We start from the raw sequence: 16,449 nt of genomic DNA on the forward strand, positions 1-16,449 counted from the left end.
GATTTGGATATACTATACTGACCAGAGTTGCCAGATACTAACGAGCTAACAAGCAAATAATCATCATGAAAGAAGCCAAAAAAAGCGGCGCTACTTTCGCAAAGAAGCCCAAACGATGTGGAAATTTAATAAATTTTCCCAGTCTCGAAAATATTTTTAGTTATAATAAAAAGATGTCTCTCAGATACGTAGGGCAGTTGAAAAAAGTGTTTTTAAGTATCTTGTACAGCGAAAACATGCGCAACTATGGACGAGAGCACACATTTTTAACATTGTCTTCGGGTAGTCTCCATTAGGTTGACTGATTCAACTTAAAAACGCAGCGCTAATTTAAACATGGACAGAAGAAACAGCAAACGAGGACAGGCGCTGTCTCGTTTGCAGTAGTTTTGCTTGCCGTACCAAAGAGCTCGCATCCAAACTCTTCTAGATCATTTAGGTTGACTGCATGCTTGCCAGTGCATGATTAACGTTACTTGTTGATTCCCTTATCATATGTTTGACTTCAACGCTCAACTACTCAAAGTCATCGACAAACGCGATATTGATGAACGTGATGATCACTAAAACAACTATATTTGCTGGGAAAATGCAAATAAGCCAAAAAACGTGACAAGCAGCTGGAAAATTCTACAAGCGACTCGACGAAAAAAAAGTCCAAATCCGCTTATTATAAATGGAACTGGCAACTGTGATACTGACTGCAATTTCCCCAAATGCTGTGGAGCTATGTAGCCGAAGAAAAAAAAGCCTAGTTTTGTGTGACACCCAGGCTAAGTATGTACAGGCAGGTAGAGAACAATAAAAATTTCAATTCATTTTCTGGAATTGCCTGTGACTGAGCAGTGAATGTGACAAATATTGACTCGTAGCACCAGAAAAAATGTAAAAATTTAAAGAAGAGAAAATGCAAACTCTGACACAGATGTGACAAAAAATTTATTCATTTCCGATTTTCCAACATTCCTAACATGACAGCACTTCCTAGATGTCTAGTGTGTTGCTTTTTCAAATGTTCACATGTGTGCACACATCATATAGTCAAATCCCGCTACAACGAAATTGACGGGATGTGTGAAAAAGTTGGTTGTCGCGGAATTTCGTTGCAGCGAAATTTCATCTATAGACCACAAAAGTTATTGAAGACCTGATGATCATGACTCGTCCTTTGGTCCTGGCAAGCGCATGCATTGTCCTTTGCATTTAACTCTCGCTAACTCGGACGTACTTGGCCGCACACCGAGTGAATGTACTTTCTCGTGTATAACACGCACAAAAATATACAGAAAATTTAGCGCTATACTCGGGGTGCGGGTTATACACGTGGGATTTACACGAGCAAATACTATAGGCCTCCAACGCTCAAGTTTGCGCAGTGCCGTCCACCGCCCCAGCGGAGAGAGGGGAAAGCTCCGGTAGCTCGGACGGGTCGCTGTTGCTTGGTTTTCCCATTGTGCGCGCGGAGAACGTGCTCCCCGGGCTTTTATCTCGCATTTTTCATGCTATGGGTGCCATTCTTTCGTCGTACTCGAAAGCAGGCATGCAGTCCTGCTGCATTGTGAACTTTCACAAAAGTTTAAAAATGATGAACAGCCGAAAACTACGCGTCAAGTTCTACCGGTTCCAATGCAAGCAGTGCGAGGAGCAGAGCCGTCAAGAGTGGATTATTGCAGTCCGCCGCGATGCTTTCGCGGTCTTGTCACCTTGAAGCAATTTTTGTCGTACACAGTATTACGAACTATTAACGGGAGAAACGCGATGATCGTGCTCATTTGAAAGGGAAGTGCGTTTGTGAACGAAAGCTACAACAAAGAGACAGCCGCTGTACGTTTCGAGATTGCGCGCTGGCTTTCCGACTCAACCATTTGTAATGTGACAGCAGCGGAGCATGTGGGCATAATACACCACAGTTTAAATAACGTACCGTTAGTACTAAGTGTTTAATTCAGCTGATTGCGGTACATTTCCCGTCGCGGCTCCCTGTAAACAGAATTAAGCTGCATGTTTGCACTGAATGTTTATATTGGCCTTGCACGGGACACGCCGTGATTGCTTAGCAGGCTGAAGTGTTGCGCTGCTAAGATCGTGGTCATGGGTTCGATTCACGCATACGGCAGCTGCATTTCGATGGGAGTGAAATGCAGTAACACCGGCGTACTTAAATTTACGTACACATTAAAGAACCCCAGGTGGCCGAAATTAATCCGAAGTCCCCCACCAGGCGTGCCTCGTAATAATGTCATGCGTTCGGCGCGTAATATATAGCCTTGTATGCGCGTGAGCCGCGGGCAATATAGAGTTGCCGCTTTGGAAACGAGCTGAAAAAAGAACCAAGGCGGCAATTAAATTTTCGATGGCTTCACGAATTCAGATGCGCTCATCATCGGGCACAAATCTTGGCATAATCATAAACATGAGCGATCCCAGTGGGTATTGTATACTAGTATGATGCTGACCAAGCGAGCTGTCGAAACAACCAAAGCGACATTCGAATAAGCGAACACGGTGCGTGATCAGGCGTCGATATTATTCGAAATGAAACACGCCTCTGCAAGAAACATGCATGGTCAAAGTGGGCATGAAAAATAATATTTTTTTGAGCGTATCATTATGCTGTCAAAGGGAGCTCTAAAAAAATCGAAGGTGACACTAAACTTGCGATCCGACGTTGTTATCATTCGATGCAAGCCTCGGCAAAAGTGAAAATCCCACGAAACTGATCACTGCGCATTGTGATGCAGCCAGTGACTCAACAGGGCAGATGTAAATTTATGCTCTTCACACTGAGCTCATAATAAATTTAAAGCCGCACGACAAACTTGGCATCCAAGCAATCGAAAAGTTAATAGAAAACGCACGTGAAAGCGTGGTGGATGTTTGCTGACAGCTCCGAGTAGACACAACTGCCGCAACGAATGTGCATTTTACTGGTAACGTAATTACAGAACTCGCGCAGTCAGTTCCCTATTCATGTCAAAGAAATGTGCCCGTCCAGCATCGGCACGCACGTAGCGCTCGCACAAACAGCATCGTCCTTGACGACCTGCTCGGTCCCGAAAAGGTGGTTGATCAACCGCCCTCCTCTGGTGAGATTCCCCCCGTGAAAACGTCTTTTCCATCTCTGGGATCTTTCTAAACCTACACAGCAAGCGACACGTGAAGTTGCACGTGCACGGCAAGCAGAAAACAGCGCGTGCAGGGTGCGTGAACGTGCTGAGACAGCGCTGTCAAAAGGCAGGCGCGGGGAGAGGAGCGACCGGTTTTTGCAAGAAAGGCGGCGAAACGCATGCGACGCAGCACCCCCTGGCCAAGCTTGGGAGGCCTATATGCAGGCTACCCTCGAAGCGTGCCGAGCGCGCAGCGCCGCGAAGGAGCGTGCCAAAGTTCGCTAGAGGCTAACTGAAAACGAAGTGCCGAAGCTCCGCACTACCACAGTCATAAGTGAGCGAAAGGAAGGCCGAAACGGTTCGTGCCGTTTTACGACTTTATTGCCTTTAATCTTTCTTCCGGTGTGTTAGCTGCGTACTTGAGCGTATTTGCTATCGATGATTGCGACGATAGCGACTGCGGTTTTCTGCGCAGCGGTTGCGGCAAACAATAGTTCCATTTTCAATCTGTGCGCGTTGGCCATGCGCGTGCCTTCAGAGCTGCGTCGTTGCCATCTGTGATCACGTCTATCGCGGTTTTGACCGCAGCATTGCTTTGAGTCGGTGCGTGTCGTGGTCGCCCAAGATCGCGTCGACACGACCGCATTTGTGTTCGCAGTGGTTGCTGCAGAATGTAGTTACGCTTGGACTAGGTGTGCGCGCTGGCCGCACGTGTGCCTTCAAAACGCCGTGGATGTCATTCACGATCGCAGGGCTTGTGACAACGAGCAGTAGTTTTGTTTTGAGTGCTACGTCAAAACAATGGCAGGAGTTCTTGAAGAGCGATTCACGCGCATCCAACCCGCCGGCAGCACCATGGCGGATGGACGATCTGTTGCCGAGCACCTCAATGGCGAATAATTTACTGGGATGTGCTTGTGGTGGCAGAAAGCATGTCTCCGATGAAGACATGGGTCTTGCGACGCGGCCGCACAGCTCTGGCAACGAGAAATGGTCGAGTTTCTAGCGGAATTTCGCGGCAATCCTAGGCAAGCTCCTTTTCCTTATGTGGTGGCACTCGTGAAAACTTCGTTCAAGCGGAAATACCCAGAAAAAGTATTGGTTGTGACGAGACATTTTTCGCATTGTTTTCTATAGGCGGCTGACGGGGAATCGAAAATTGTTCGTTTTGGCGGAAATTTCGTTGTAGCGGTATTTGTTATAGTGGGATTCGACTGTATTCAGTGTTTTGTCAGCTCCAATCCATCACTTGTGTTTACAGCTGAGTGCCTTTAACAATGGCTTCCTCTAATACATGTGTCGAGTGACAAACAGTGGGAAAACAGGAGCAGCTTCATCATTGAACTTGTCTTCCATCACGACCTTCACAAATATACAACATATTTGCTTGCTCAAATGTCGGCTTCAGGCTGAGGCTCGCCAACTGTTGCTCAATTGACGTGTTTATGTCACGTTGCAACCTCTGTGCCTCTTTAGAATACATAAACCCAGGTGCTTTTTCAAGATCATCCCATAAATTGCACTTTTCAGGTATCTGTGAGCTTAGAATGACTGAAAGTGAAGTTAGTTGGCAGGAATTCGCCGTAATAAAAGATAGTTGTGCAGACAGGGACACAAGCAAAAGAAAACAGCATTTAGTATCAAGAGCAGGCAATATGTGCAGAAAAATTTAACTTAGGAATGGGGGTTTCCAATGCCATAAGCCTTTCACCAATGTGTTTGACACGACCTTAATGAAAACCAGCAGATAATGAAGAAAGCCCTCAAAGTTCCCTTCCTTCATTCACAAATGTGTTGTCATGTTGCAGCTCAGGCTTATCTTCCTTGTATGCAAGCAGTTGTGCTGCTGTTAGCTTAACAAAGCTGAAACTCACAGATGTGTGCAAGATGATAAGCAGCACTGATGCAACTATTGTACAAGAGCAGCTTCTCAAGCTTCATTCTCCATGCTTTAAGTGCTATGCCGAATGAACACGAGGAGAAGTGTTTACTTTATTTCAGCTCGAAATTTCCTATATGTTGAACTCTGGGACTGACATCATTGCTTGCTGACATGTTTACTGCTTCAGTCACTGTTACCAATATACAGAGAAGAATCTATTGCGGCCCTGACTTGGCAATTCATTTTGTTTTTTTCTCGCGCTTCGTGTTACGGGATAGGGACGAGACAGGGACTCCAAGACAGGTGGTCCTGTAGTCCCTGTAGACCACCAGCTAGCCCAGTTCATCGCTTTGCTAAACTTGCTGGAAGGTCACGTGAAATAGCCGTTTTGCTGTGGGTTGTGTTGTTCTTTAACACGTGGTATCCCGAGCTTTTTTATATTATATTTTGTTTTAAATGTCAGAATTTTAGATGACTTAATGAGAAAACTGTCTGTCTGTCCATCCCTCCAACTGTCACTTAGGGTTGCCACCTATTCCCGGAAAAAAAAAAACAACAGCCCTTTGACGGGGGAGGGGGGGGGGGGTTAACAAGAGATTAAATTAATGTTAAACAATAGATGCAATGTCAAGTCTTTGGCATGCAGTGCCATTTAATGTAACGTTGCTTTCCTTGAGCCAAATAAACCTAATGCAGAAACAAAAACAGAACACTGAGCTAACCAGCTAGTCTAATTGCTGGCATAAAAATACCCGTGATTGGAATGACGCTTCGCTTATTCCTCTGATTTTGATGCACTGAAAAGGAGCCGCAATACTTCGTCCATAAAAAGCTCTTCTTTTTGTCTGAATCCAACAGGTCAGTGGCATTACAGACACAAATGAACGTTAAAATGTATAGAGTGCACATGCCACAAAAATGTCCGATATTCATGTACCACACGCGCGCAATAATATGCTTTATTACAATGATCGCTACGCTTGAAGGGATCCTAGAAAGTGGTTGACTAATAGCGTAAGAGTTTTGGTGATTGACGATAAGTACTTACTGTTGTAGTTGTTGAACTGATGCTTGTAAAACACACACACAAAAAAAAATAATCGCGATATGACAGAAAAAAACGTCCAATGGCGGCCGGTGCGGACCGGCAACTGACCCACTATCCAAAAAACCGGCCGGGCCAGTCTAAAACTGTACAGGTGGCAACCCTACTGTCACTTAAGTTGAATTGCTATGAAGAAGTTAGTGTATAAAGCGAAGTAACTCTTCTTAGCGGGGATGGCTTTCGAACCTCGGGCCTCACGGTCCAAAGCAGAGTGTTTTACCTACTTGGCTAAACAGCCATGCTTGCAGAATGTGAATACTATATCAGAACTGTGTGAATGCATTGTACCGGTGGTACAAAACAAATGTAAAAGTAGAGCACTTTCTATAAAGGTGTATCTATGATAGGCTCGGAGAACGCAATAATGACGTTAATGATGCATGTGGTGGGTGGATCGCAATCTCTTGTATAAAATGTGAACCTTTGTTCAGTTCATGCACCATTGTATGCTTCATGAAGGAAAGAATGTGACTTTTAAGGGCTCGTTTCTTAGTTAGACACAGTATTAATGAGAACCAACAGACAATAATGCCAAAGAAAGTATAGGGGATGTTATTCATTGTTATTAGGATAAAGTGTGAAGAAAGTAAAGTGGACGAAAAGATAACTTGCCGCCGGCAGAGACCATACCTGCGACCTTCGAATAACGTGTCCGATGTTTTACCACTGAGCTACGGCGGCGCTCATCCTCCCATCCACTTTATGTGGTATATATGTGCATTTAAACCTAGGAGTGTTAGTCAGCGCCAGTCGCAGCCATGGCAGCAAGTGTGGAACACTCTTTTTCTGCCTGTTGGCGTCACATAGCACGTGACACCAACAAGTTATCGTTTCGTCCACTTTACTTTCTTCACACTTTATCCTAATTACAATGAATAACATCTCCTATACTTTCTTTGGCATTATTGTCTGTTGGTTCTCATTAATATTGTACACTTCATGCATGACAAGCTCACAAGACAGATCATTGAAACTGACAGCATCCCGAGATTAGGTCCCGAATGCATTAGCACACAGTCCATGGACCTTTGTGATAATGAACTTGTTTTTCTTAGGAAATAATCTTTTGTGCATGAGCAGAGATCTTGTGTAGGCATATAAAATTGGGGTCTGGAACAACGAACACCTATTGGTAGTTTAAACTTTGTGTGTAGTCTTGTTCTTCATTTTGCAATTGTTCCCCCTGTGCTATACATCTTGAGGACTTTCTGTGAAGGCTTTGTTGAAATATTTGGTTGTGGTGTAATAAAAGCCCTCTCTAGGGCACCATGTTAAGCCAACATGGAGGATTGTGCATTTCAGTGGTAGCGAAATGTGCGTTCCGTGGGGCTGTTCCAGATGTCAATGAATGATGGAACAAAGATAGAAGGCACTGTGCTGATGCTGCTCAACAATAGCATTCCAAGGAAAGCCACACCAAGGAGATTTTTACAATAAAAACTATGCTTGTGCGTCACTTGGACAGCACCTAAAGGAGACTCTGTGTGGAGTTTTTTCTTTCTTTTTTTAGTGGCACACACAGCAATTGACACTCATAATTGTTTCTCTTCCAAGTACTTTTCGTCGAGCGCTTCTGGTTTTCTGAATATTCAAATGCGACATGCGCGCATTTAAGCGCGCATGTCGCTTCATGTGGATGCACGCCATGCTTCACGCAGATTAGGATCCTGGGAAAAAGTAAAAGCAAGGTAGCGCAGGATATTTTGGAGGCATATCACATAAAGAAACGGGGTATCAATTGTGTTAGCGAGACGTCACTCAGCCTGTATGACTCGGAAGTACGGTATCTGGAGAGAATGTGTCCGATAGCATGATTAGGTAAGCGAGCATGTTGCGCATGTGTTGATGAGAAGTGGGTGTATATTAGCCTGTTTCCTCAAGGAATAAACAGTTGTAAGTGAGCGCCCGTCCTGTCTTGTGTTTCTTCTTCTGTGTGAATGTGAATTTGGCGCGAAGTTGACTATTTAATTCATTCAGGAAAGTCTTTTAAAAGATAAAACTGGCACAAAATCAATGGTTCTGGTTCGAATTGCGAGTTATATTGCATACACATGATATCGGAGCATAAGTAAGATGAGGACCAATTAGCTGCCAGGATACTTGTCCCTGACAGTGAATTAAAGGTCATATGTCAAGAATAAATTACCTTCAATGGCCTGGCCCCGACTGCCCACTGTTCTGCCTAGCACGAGCGCGTCAAGCCCGACTTCTTCCTGGCACCTGCCAGAATCACCAGCGCTCCCACAGTATGTATTGTGGTGAAGCATTCTGATAGCATCTGCAGGGTTGCAATGCATGGTCAGCGTTCAGTGCTAGCATGTACAGTTGCTCCCATGCAATAAGTACATGTGCGATTATTTGTGCCCCTAATAGTATTAATTATGGAGTACGATGAAGCGTGAGTGAGTTTGGGTGATGATAAAATGTACTGTGCACACGGGCAATGGAAACAGAGAGTTCTTGTTTGCTTTTTTCTCTTTCGTTTTTTAATAGGCAGGCTGCTCATGTTCTGGTTAAGGTGATTTTTCTGATTGCAGTGGACATTTTGACACCTGTCACTTGCAGAAACTGTATGGGCTATGCTCGCAGGGTCACTATAATGCTTCACAGCAACACTCACCTTGTATATTGCAGTGAAGCCAGCATATGGCAGTTTTTTCATGTGAAGAGCCTGATTAATGGTGGCTCTCTGACTGTTGGTCTTGCCTCCTTGTTTGCATTACTGCAGGATGCACAGTTTGCACACTAAAAAGAATAAGCACCAAAAAGTTGAACTGTACTGCTCTAACGTGATCTCAAACATCATTTTGTATGCTCCAGACCTGCTCCAACGTGCACTTTTTCAGCAACAAAGCTGCACCAAAATACAGTTTCTTCCGCACCAAATCTGCTCCAAAGCAGCCTTTTTTTGCTCCGAAAATTGCTTCATATCCTAAACTGGCTGGACCACCACTGCATCCTCTAACAAGCCCCTTGCCTAATGTGTGCTCAAAATTTGGCATTCATTTCTGAGGTGAAATTGCAATGAAACACTTTTGCAGATGAGGGAGGATAACATCTATTTACCTTTCTCAGTGCTGATGGAGGTACTGCGCACAATTCAAATAGATGAATGATTAACCTATTAACCTGTGTGTGAACCTCCAGAGGTCCCCAGGTTAACAGGTGTGGCATTAAGGCTGTGATCTCAAATAAGCTTGTGTTATTTAATTTTTTGGCAGTGTGAAGAGTTGTTGATTTTTGGTGAAGCATGCACTATGTTTTATTCCCCCGCAGTAGATGGGGGGTGCAAGAGGGCAGGACTAGTCTTGCAACTGTGAGAGCTATCCATCTTGAAGCTTTGGTCGCAGTGGTTTTCAAGATTATTGCAAACTTTGTTGTCTGCAGTGCTACCAGCTTCTGCTCAAAAGCCTGCCTGGGTACAGATTGAGCCTGGACAAGCCAGCTAAGGGTGAGCTGCCTGGTTTTCATGTTTACTTGACAGCATGCGATCACGTGACCATGGCTGATAAGGGGCGGGGTAAACCAAAAGGGCCAGGGGGCTGTTCATCAGGGACACCCACAAGCTGGTACGATAGGTGGCTGCTAAGCAACTAACCGTGGCCAGACTTGCTTTGCATCTACACTGCCAACTAGGCCTGGTTATTCTCAGCCACTAATAATTGAGACTCGACTAGGTGGGGTGAAGTTGTCCGTTTCTGTCTTTTATTTCTCGTCAAGGGGGCATTTTATTTTAATGTGGAGCAAAGAGAATGGCAACGGTGGCATGCTGCTTGGCGGAGGCACACCTAGTGTTGACACAGAAGCACAACTGCAAAAAAAAAAATGGCTGCGGCTTAGCACGGCTAGGTCTGGTTATGCAAGCGAGAGCTTGTCTACCCTCGTAGCCGAAGCACAGTTTGCCAGCCGAACGATATGGCTAGTCGAATGTTCTAGGCATGGAAGAAGTGTCCTTGGACCTAAAGGGCTTCCACTCGATCTCAAAGATGCCTGACAAAGAGCTTGAAAAAGGTGCAAAGCAGACCTTTTCTCATATATTGAGCCCACCTTCATGTCCGACACACAAAACATGCTGTCTGCTCCAACGCCATGCCTTAATATACTGGTGGCTTACTCCACTGGGAGGGGTCTCGAATGCCATCATTGCAGTGCTGAATGTTATTCCGTCCATAGGCAGGCAAAACAACATATGTGCTGAATGTAGTAAATAAAGGCACTAGCAATGATGCAAATAATTACAAATGAACACGTGTGCAACCTAAATTCGCAAGAGAAAAAGAAAAACCTTGGAATGTGCAAAGGCAGTAACAGCTGAATTCTTATTGCCAGTTGGCACGATTTAACGAGCACACTACTTGCATCCATGTACAATGTCTTCTGTCACATGAAGCAAAGAAAAGAGAGTGCTTGAAAACATTGGGAACACAAGTAAGACGATAGTTTATCAAGAAATTAACATGTTGCATAAAGATTGTGAGGCACACCACTTGTTGCACACTTACTGTAACAGGCTAACAGTGCAGCTCCAGTGTTAAATAATTAGTCTGCATATGAATATAGCTCCATGTGCATCACCATATTTAATTTAGAAAAGTGCTGGTCAGCCTTCAAGGACGAGAATGTACAGCACGAGGTGTGCTCGCCTTTTGTGAAAGGGAACAGTGCCTCACAGAGGACAAAGGGAGGAAAGCACTGTTTCGTTCCCTTTCAATCCAGCACTCTTCACACTTTGTGCTAGCATTGCACGAAACCAAGAATGGTTTCCAGATCTGTATGCTCGAAACTGAACTGTAAGAGCAAGCTTATTCAGCTGATGCTTCAGGCAAGGTTCACTGGTAGCAAACTCGATGGCTGTGCTAGGCGTTACCGTGGCTGAACGCGATGGCTTGAACAGCATGTCTGGCTCTGTAATGCTGAAGTAAACGTGCACTAGGTCATGAACATTGAACTCCTCGATGCTGCCAGACACACCCATGCAGTGTCTTTTGCTTGTCATTTCCGGCATGTGATAGATGTGCATATGTAGACGTCACAGGTGTTGTGGCCAATAATTTTGGGAAGCCTTGTAGTGATATGAAGTAGTCAGTGAAATTCGTTTTAAAAATATCTGTGCACCTTTCACTTCAAAATGAAAAAGAGCAATGAGAGGTCATTAGCAAAGACACATATAGTAACTATATCACAATGAGCTATTTGAACTTGTGCATAGATAACTGCAATGTGGTGGTGGCTAGATGAGACTGCAAATAAACCCAATGCGGATCTAAGGCCTTCTTGCCGCAGTGAACGTGTTGCCTAATAGCTAGAACACTTCCTGTGTGTGGATGGAGTCTTGCTGGGTGCAGGGAGGATGGAAGGTTGGCCCAGGCTTCAGATTCAACTGCTGCAAGACCTGCTGGTCACCGCTCGCAAGATGGACGACCTGCCATTGGCTGTCGGGTATGTGGCGCATTGACATCTTAAGACCGTTTGGTGTCTTCCACTATGTGCAACAGGCTCATTTCCCACTGCTTTAGGGAAATGTACGTGCTGCTACGATCTCTCAATAGATTTAGAGAAGAGTCAAGGAAATGACAGGAAACACAGGCTTTGGATTGGGATTTGGTTGATTGGTGAACTGACTTTATTTTGCTGGCTTGGAGCTCCTGCAATGGGCCACATGGGAGCACGAAGCCTTGGTTGCTGATAGTTGCGTAGGTGAGCTGGGCCTCACAGTTTGTTGTAGCATCACAACTTTGCAAACTGCATTCTTGGCTTGGTGTACCCCCCCACCCAAAAGCTGGCGCAACGTGAAAATTCCAAGAAAGCTATATTCTTTCTTTGTCTGAGAGGATAGCCTCTAAATAGATGTTCCAGCTTATAGTAGTTCTTGCGACCAACGCAGCTACCTGCTAGGCTAGAAGTGCCGTGCACTAAGAGAGCAGAAATTTGCACTTGCAGTGAAGCCCGCATTCCATAAGCTTTTGTGGGTGGGTGCACATTGTAGTGTTGTAATTTCTTATGGTTATCTGAAGGGAAGACCACGATGTTAGAATAGTTTAGGTGGAGCGACGGCGCGTTGGAATAAGGAGAAATTTGGGACCTCTTTCCCTTTCTTACCGAAAGGAGGCGCGCACGGGACGGTGGCCGCCTGGCTATACCCAGCACAAACCTGACGCTTCTAACATTCGGTGTTTTAGCGTTTTTAGCGATATCGTAAGGCCCTGCGAGGATTGTGTGGTATATTATCATACAGATAAGTTAAATATAAAGACTTAGTAGTGTTTTATGCATGACGGTTCGGCATGCGGCGTGAAGCTCATAAACACCACCTACGGCCCCGGCAACACCGTGGCCTAGGCGATCGTGCCCGCATTTTGTCTACAAAAGTAAATGTGCAGCTGCGTGACGCGTGTTGAATTCACCCTTCGTTTGCCCTCGAAAGATTAAGTGATGTATTTCCGGTCAGCATCATATAAAGAGCAGGTATCATGCGTAAGGGGCATTTCGCATATGAGATCAAGTGACCCTACAGAATCTTTTACTACGAACCGCTTATTTGCAAATTCTGTAAACATTTGCGAGAAGACGAATGCTTTAATGTAATGGAACAGAGTTACTCTATTTTGGTCTTTCGGGGCGTGCACTAGCATGTGACGCGCCGCTCCCACGTCGGAAAATACAGGATTGAAATAGAATGCAATAAAGTGGGCGACAGCTTGTGACCGTGGCTACGAAGCCGCTCTTTGATACATTCGAAATAAATAGACTGCAAGATATACAGGGTGTTTCAGCTAAAAAGCACCAAATATTAAAAAATTAAGAATAGGCGCTACGTGTCTCCAATTAGTGCAGTATTGTTCTGAGCCATATAGAGCACATCAGAATATTTTTTGCAATCGGCCAAGCTCGGCAATTAACAAAGATTGCTTAATTAACTTTTTAAATAGTAACTCTAGAGAAAAGTTTTCAACACAAAGGTTGTAGCGCTTGTTCAGGAACATCGAATTTTTCAATCTATGCTAAGATAACTCCCCTGCTTAATTTTCTTCTGGCCTTTCTTTAAAGTGCGCGAATTTTAAAAAATACCACGTGACTGCCGCCTAATGCGCGTCGCTTTTAGTGCCCTGAAATGTGAGTGGAACGAATTATCAAAGGCTGCACGAAGGTCGATTGAGCAGGCTACCGGTGACTGCGATGGACGCCAATTGATGATAGGGGCGTACCGTCTAAAGGAAAAAAAAAAAGTCTACGAAAGAGCGGCCACCACGTGTGAGCGAATCTTTTATCTCAGTCCTTCATCACGCTGTCACCCTCACCCCTTCCATTGCGTTTCTTCATTGGTGCGAAAAGAAAAGAAAAAAATGTCTACGCTGCATCAAATGCTGCCTATGGTCTCATGTGGCATTTGCTCCGTGGCTGCCACTTTTTCGTTGAAGAATTTTTTTTTGTTGTTGTTGAAACGGTATGCTCATTTTGTCACTTAACGTCCATCGCAGTCATCGATAGCCTGTTCCATCGATCTGCGTGCGTGAAGCAGCCTTGGATGATTCGTTTACCTTACATTTGAGGGCACTAAAAGCGCCGCGCGTTTGGCAGCAGTCACGTGGTATTTTTTAAAATTAGGGCGCTTTAAAGAAAGGCCAGAAGAAAATTAAGCAGGGGAGTTATCTTAGCATAGATTGAAAAATTCGATGTTCCTGAACAAGCGCTACAACCGTTGTGTTGAAAACTTTTCTCTAGAGTTACTATTTAAAAAGTTAATTAAGCAATCTTTGTTAATTGCCGAGCTTGGCCGATTGCAAAAAAATATTCTGATGTGCTCTATATGGCTCCGAACAATACTGCGCTAATTGGAGACACGTAGCGCCTATTCTTAATTTTTTAATACTTGGTGCTTTTTAGCTGAAACACCCTGTATACATTATGGTGCGCCAAGAATTTTATCACAGTATTGGCATGATCTACGAATTTTACATATTTTTGCCTGAAAAAGCTGCTTTAGCTCATGGTGTGGCTAAATGATAGGAAAGAATGTAGAATGGCACTCAAGAGAGTTGGTGGCAGTAAAAAGAGAAAACACTTAATTCATTCGACAGTGCATCACCTCTACCAGCACAACATATGCATTGACAGGATGAAAGGCACAAAACACTAGACGAGCTTCGAAACCTTTCGTAGCTTCTGCGTCTTCTCTGCTTCAACCTTCCGCAGCTGCTTACAGTATTGCCTCCAACATAATAATGAAGCACTTTCGACATAACATCAACCTTGTGAGGATGACAGGGAAATGATAACGTGCAATTTTCTACGACATAGTCTATTGTCATGTCATATGCATGCTTTTCTCCGGCATGTATGCAAAATATTGCTGCAAGTGTTTGGGCGTCTTAGTTCTACTACTGATACTGTAACAAACAGCACGTCTGTGACGAGAGGCACAATCAGAATGGCACATGGTGAGTCATGATGGATTGGTCGTTCTACGGACGTTAACCTTCATTGCCACGCGCCAGCCAGCACGTGTAAACGTTGCAAAGGTGGCTGCTTGAATGCATCCGATATGGTGCATGCACAGCGACAACCCGTGAGACGAATTTCTAACCTACCAATGTCAAATGTGTTGCTTTCTTCCGACCACCATCATTTAGTAAAATGTCACCCCCCCCCCTTCGGCCCCGCTTTCTTTTTCAGGGAATACTTTTTTCTTTTTTATTAACCCAGTTCAGGTCCGCCACGGTGGATCAGTGCAAGGCTAAGGTGCTCGGCTGCTTACCCGCAGGTCGCGGGTTCGATCCCGGCCACGGTGGTCGCATTTCAGTGTAGGCGAAATGGTAGAGGCCTCTGCGATGCCAGTGCACGTTAAATGACACCAGATGGTCAAAATTTTCGGAGCCCTCCACTATGGCGTCTCTGATAATCATATCGTGATTTTGGGACGTAAAACACCAGATATTAAAATTAACCCAGTTCGTCACGGCGGCCTCACCAAATTTGCCACGGTGGTCTTATTTGTGCACGAGCTAAAATATTTTTGAAATTCGTGTTCACCTGTAAACTCATTATCGCTGTTCGCAGAAGCTATATTTCCTATGTGTTTCCATCTGTTGGCTACTGCCACTGAATTTTCTTGATGTTGTGCATTTACTTTCAAATCAGAGTGATATGTGCGGTTACCCTGATAAAAAATGAGCAGCCTGCAGTTGAAGAGTTGTCACAAATGCAGCTTTGTAAGCGACGCGGCCCCCATTGAGGCGGCTGACCTGAAGCCTCGATACACCCAGCGCAGCCTGTCGGAAAAAATGCGAAGTGCGTCTCCGTGTTCGGCGGGGAGGCTCCGGGGCGGAGGCGGAGCGTTGGAACACCTAACCTATTCTAAAACCGTGGGGAAGACTGTCACTAGGCCCCGCAGTGGCTTCGGCCCTGTGGGGCACAGTGACAGCGTGGAGATGAGTGCAACGGCACTGAGCACAAGGGATCGTGTGTACCCGTGCACGGCTTAACCATGTTTTGAGAAGAGTGGAACCTGGGGGTTGAACTGATGCCGAGTGCTAGAATCAGTAACACACTTTTTTGTTGCTCTTTCATGCAGATAGCACCACCGAATTAGCCCACCCAGAAAACCTTTCCTTGTTCTTCTCCAGTATTGTTCTTTCTCCCACACTTTTAATTTTTGTTTTGTCTTGTTTTGTCTTTGCTTACTTCCATTTTTGGTTGCAAGGGTTAATCTGACAGAATGATAGCTTGGGCTAGTTGGTGATTCATTACTGACATGTTTGCACAGCACAGATTGAACGCGCTGACTTCCTAGAGGGACTACATGTAGAAGTGTTGTGTCCTCTCCTCCTTTACATCCTCGTTCAATTTTCACGGTGCAGACATGTCAGTAAAGGGTTAACCTTGCGTGAAAACAAATGATCTAGGTTATGTCATATTTAATTACAGTGGTAACATGCAGTTTGCATGTGCAGAACTTGTTTTTGTGTTATCTGCAGCATGCCCCGGCTGGTCTTCACAGCTAATGGCTCATGTGACTGCAGAAATCATTTAAATCTTTATGGCTACAGCATTCCCTCAACCTCCTACCAAAAGGGAGCGCAACAATGAATCCCTGATGTTTTATTTTTGCACAACAAAAGCAATCTTTTCAAAATTTCACACAGTATGTAGTAGTTAAAATGTATGATGAAGCTCTCAGTTCAATAATGCACTAATACCTCGTTAACTTGAACTCCAAAATGGCTAAGTCAAAATTGTTTGACGCACCAAACCATTTCCAATACATGCTATGTATTTATATTTACCTTCTTTCGAAGTCCTTTCGGGCCAAATTTCAAATATATCAAATCTTGACTAAGAGGGGAGCACAAGTTTCG

The 16,449-nt window shown here is 44.6% G+C and overlaps 1 protein-coding gene across 1 annotated transcript in view; it reads left to right on the plus strand.

The window, feature by feature from the left end:
- LOC119374617 (protein brunelleschi) overlaps nucleotides 1–16,449 on the plus strand; it is a 222,065-nt gene that overhangs the window by 65,767 nt on the left and 139,849 nt on the right. The window contains exons 9-10 of the mRNA XM_049420300.1: nucleotides 9,482–9,545; nucleotides 11,440–11,533. Coding sequence (XP_049276257.1) covers nucleotides 9,482–9,545; nucleotides 11,440–11,533 — 158 coding nt within the window. The remainder of the gene's footprint in view (nucleotides 1–9,481; nucleotides 9,546–11,439; nucleotides 11,534–16,449) is intronic.

This window comes from Rhipicephalus sanguineus, chromosome 11, assembly GCF_013339695.2.
Source record: "Rhipicephalus sanguineus isolate Rsan-2018 chromosome 11, BIME_Rsan_1.4, whole genome shotgun sequence".
Taxonomy (NCBI): Eukaryota; Metazoa; Arthropoda; class Arachnida; order Ixodida; family Ixodidae; genus Rhipicephalus; species Rhipicephalus sanguineus.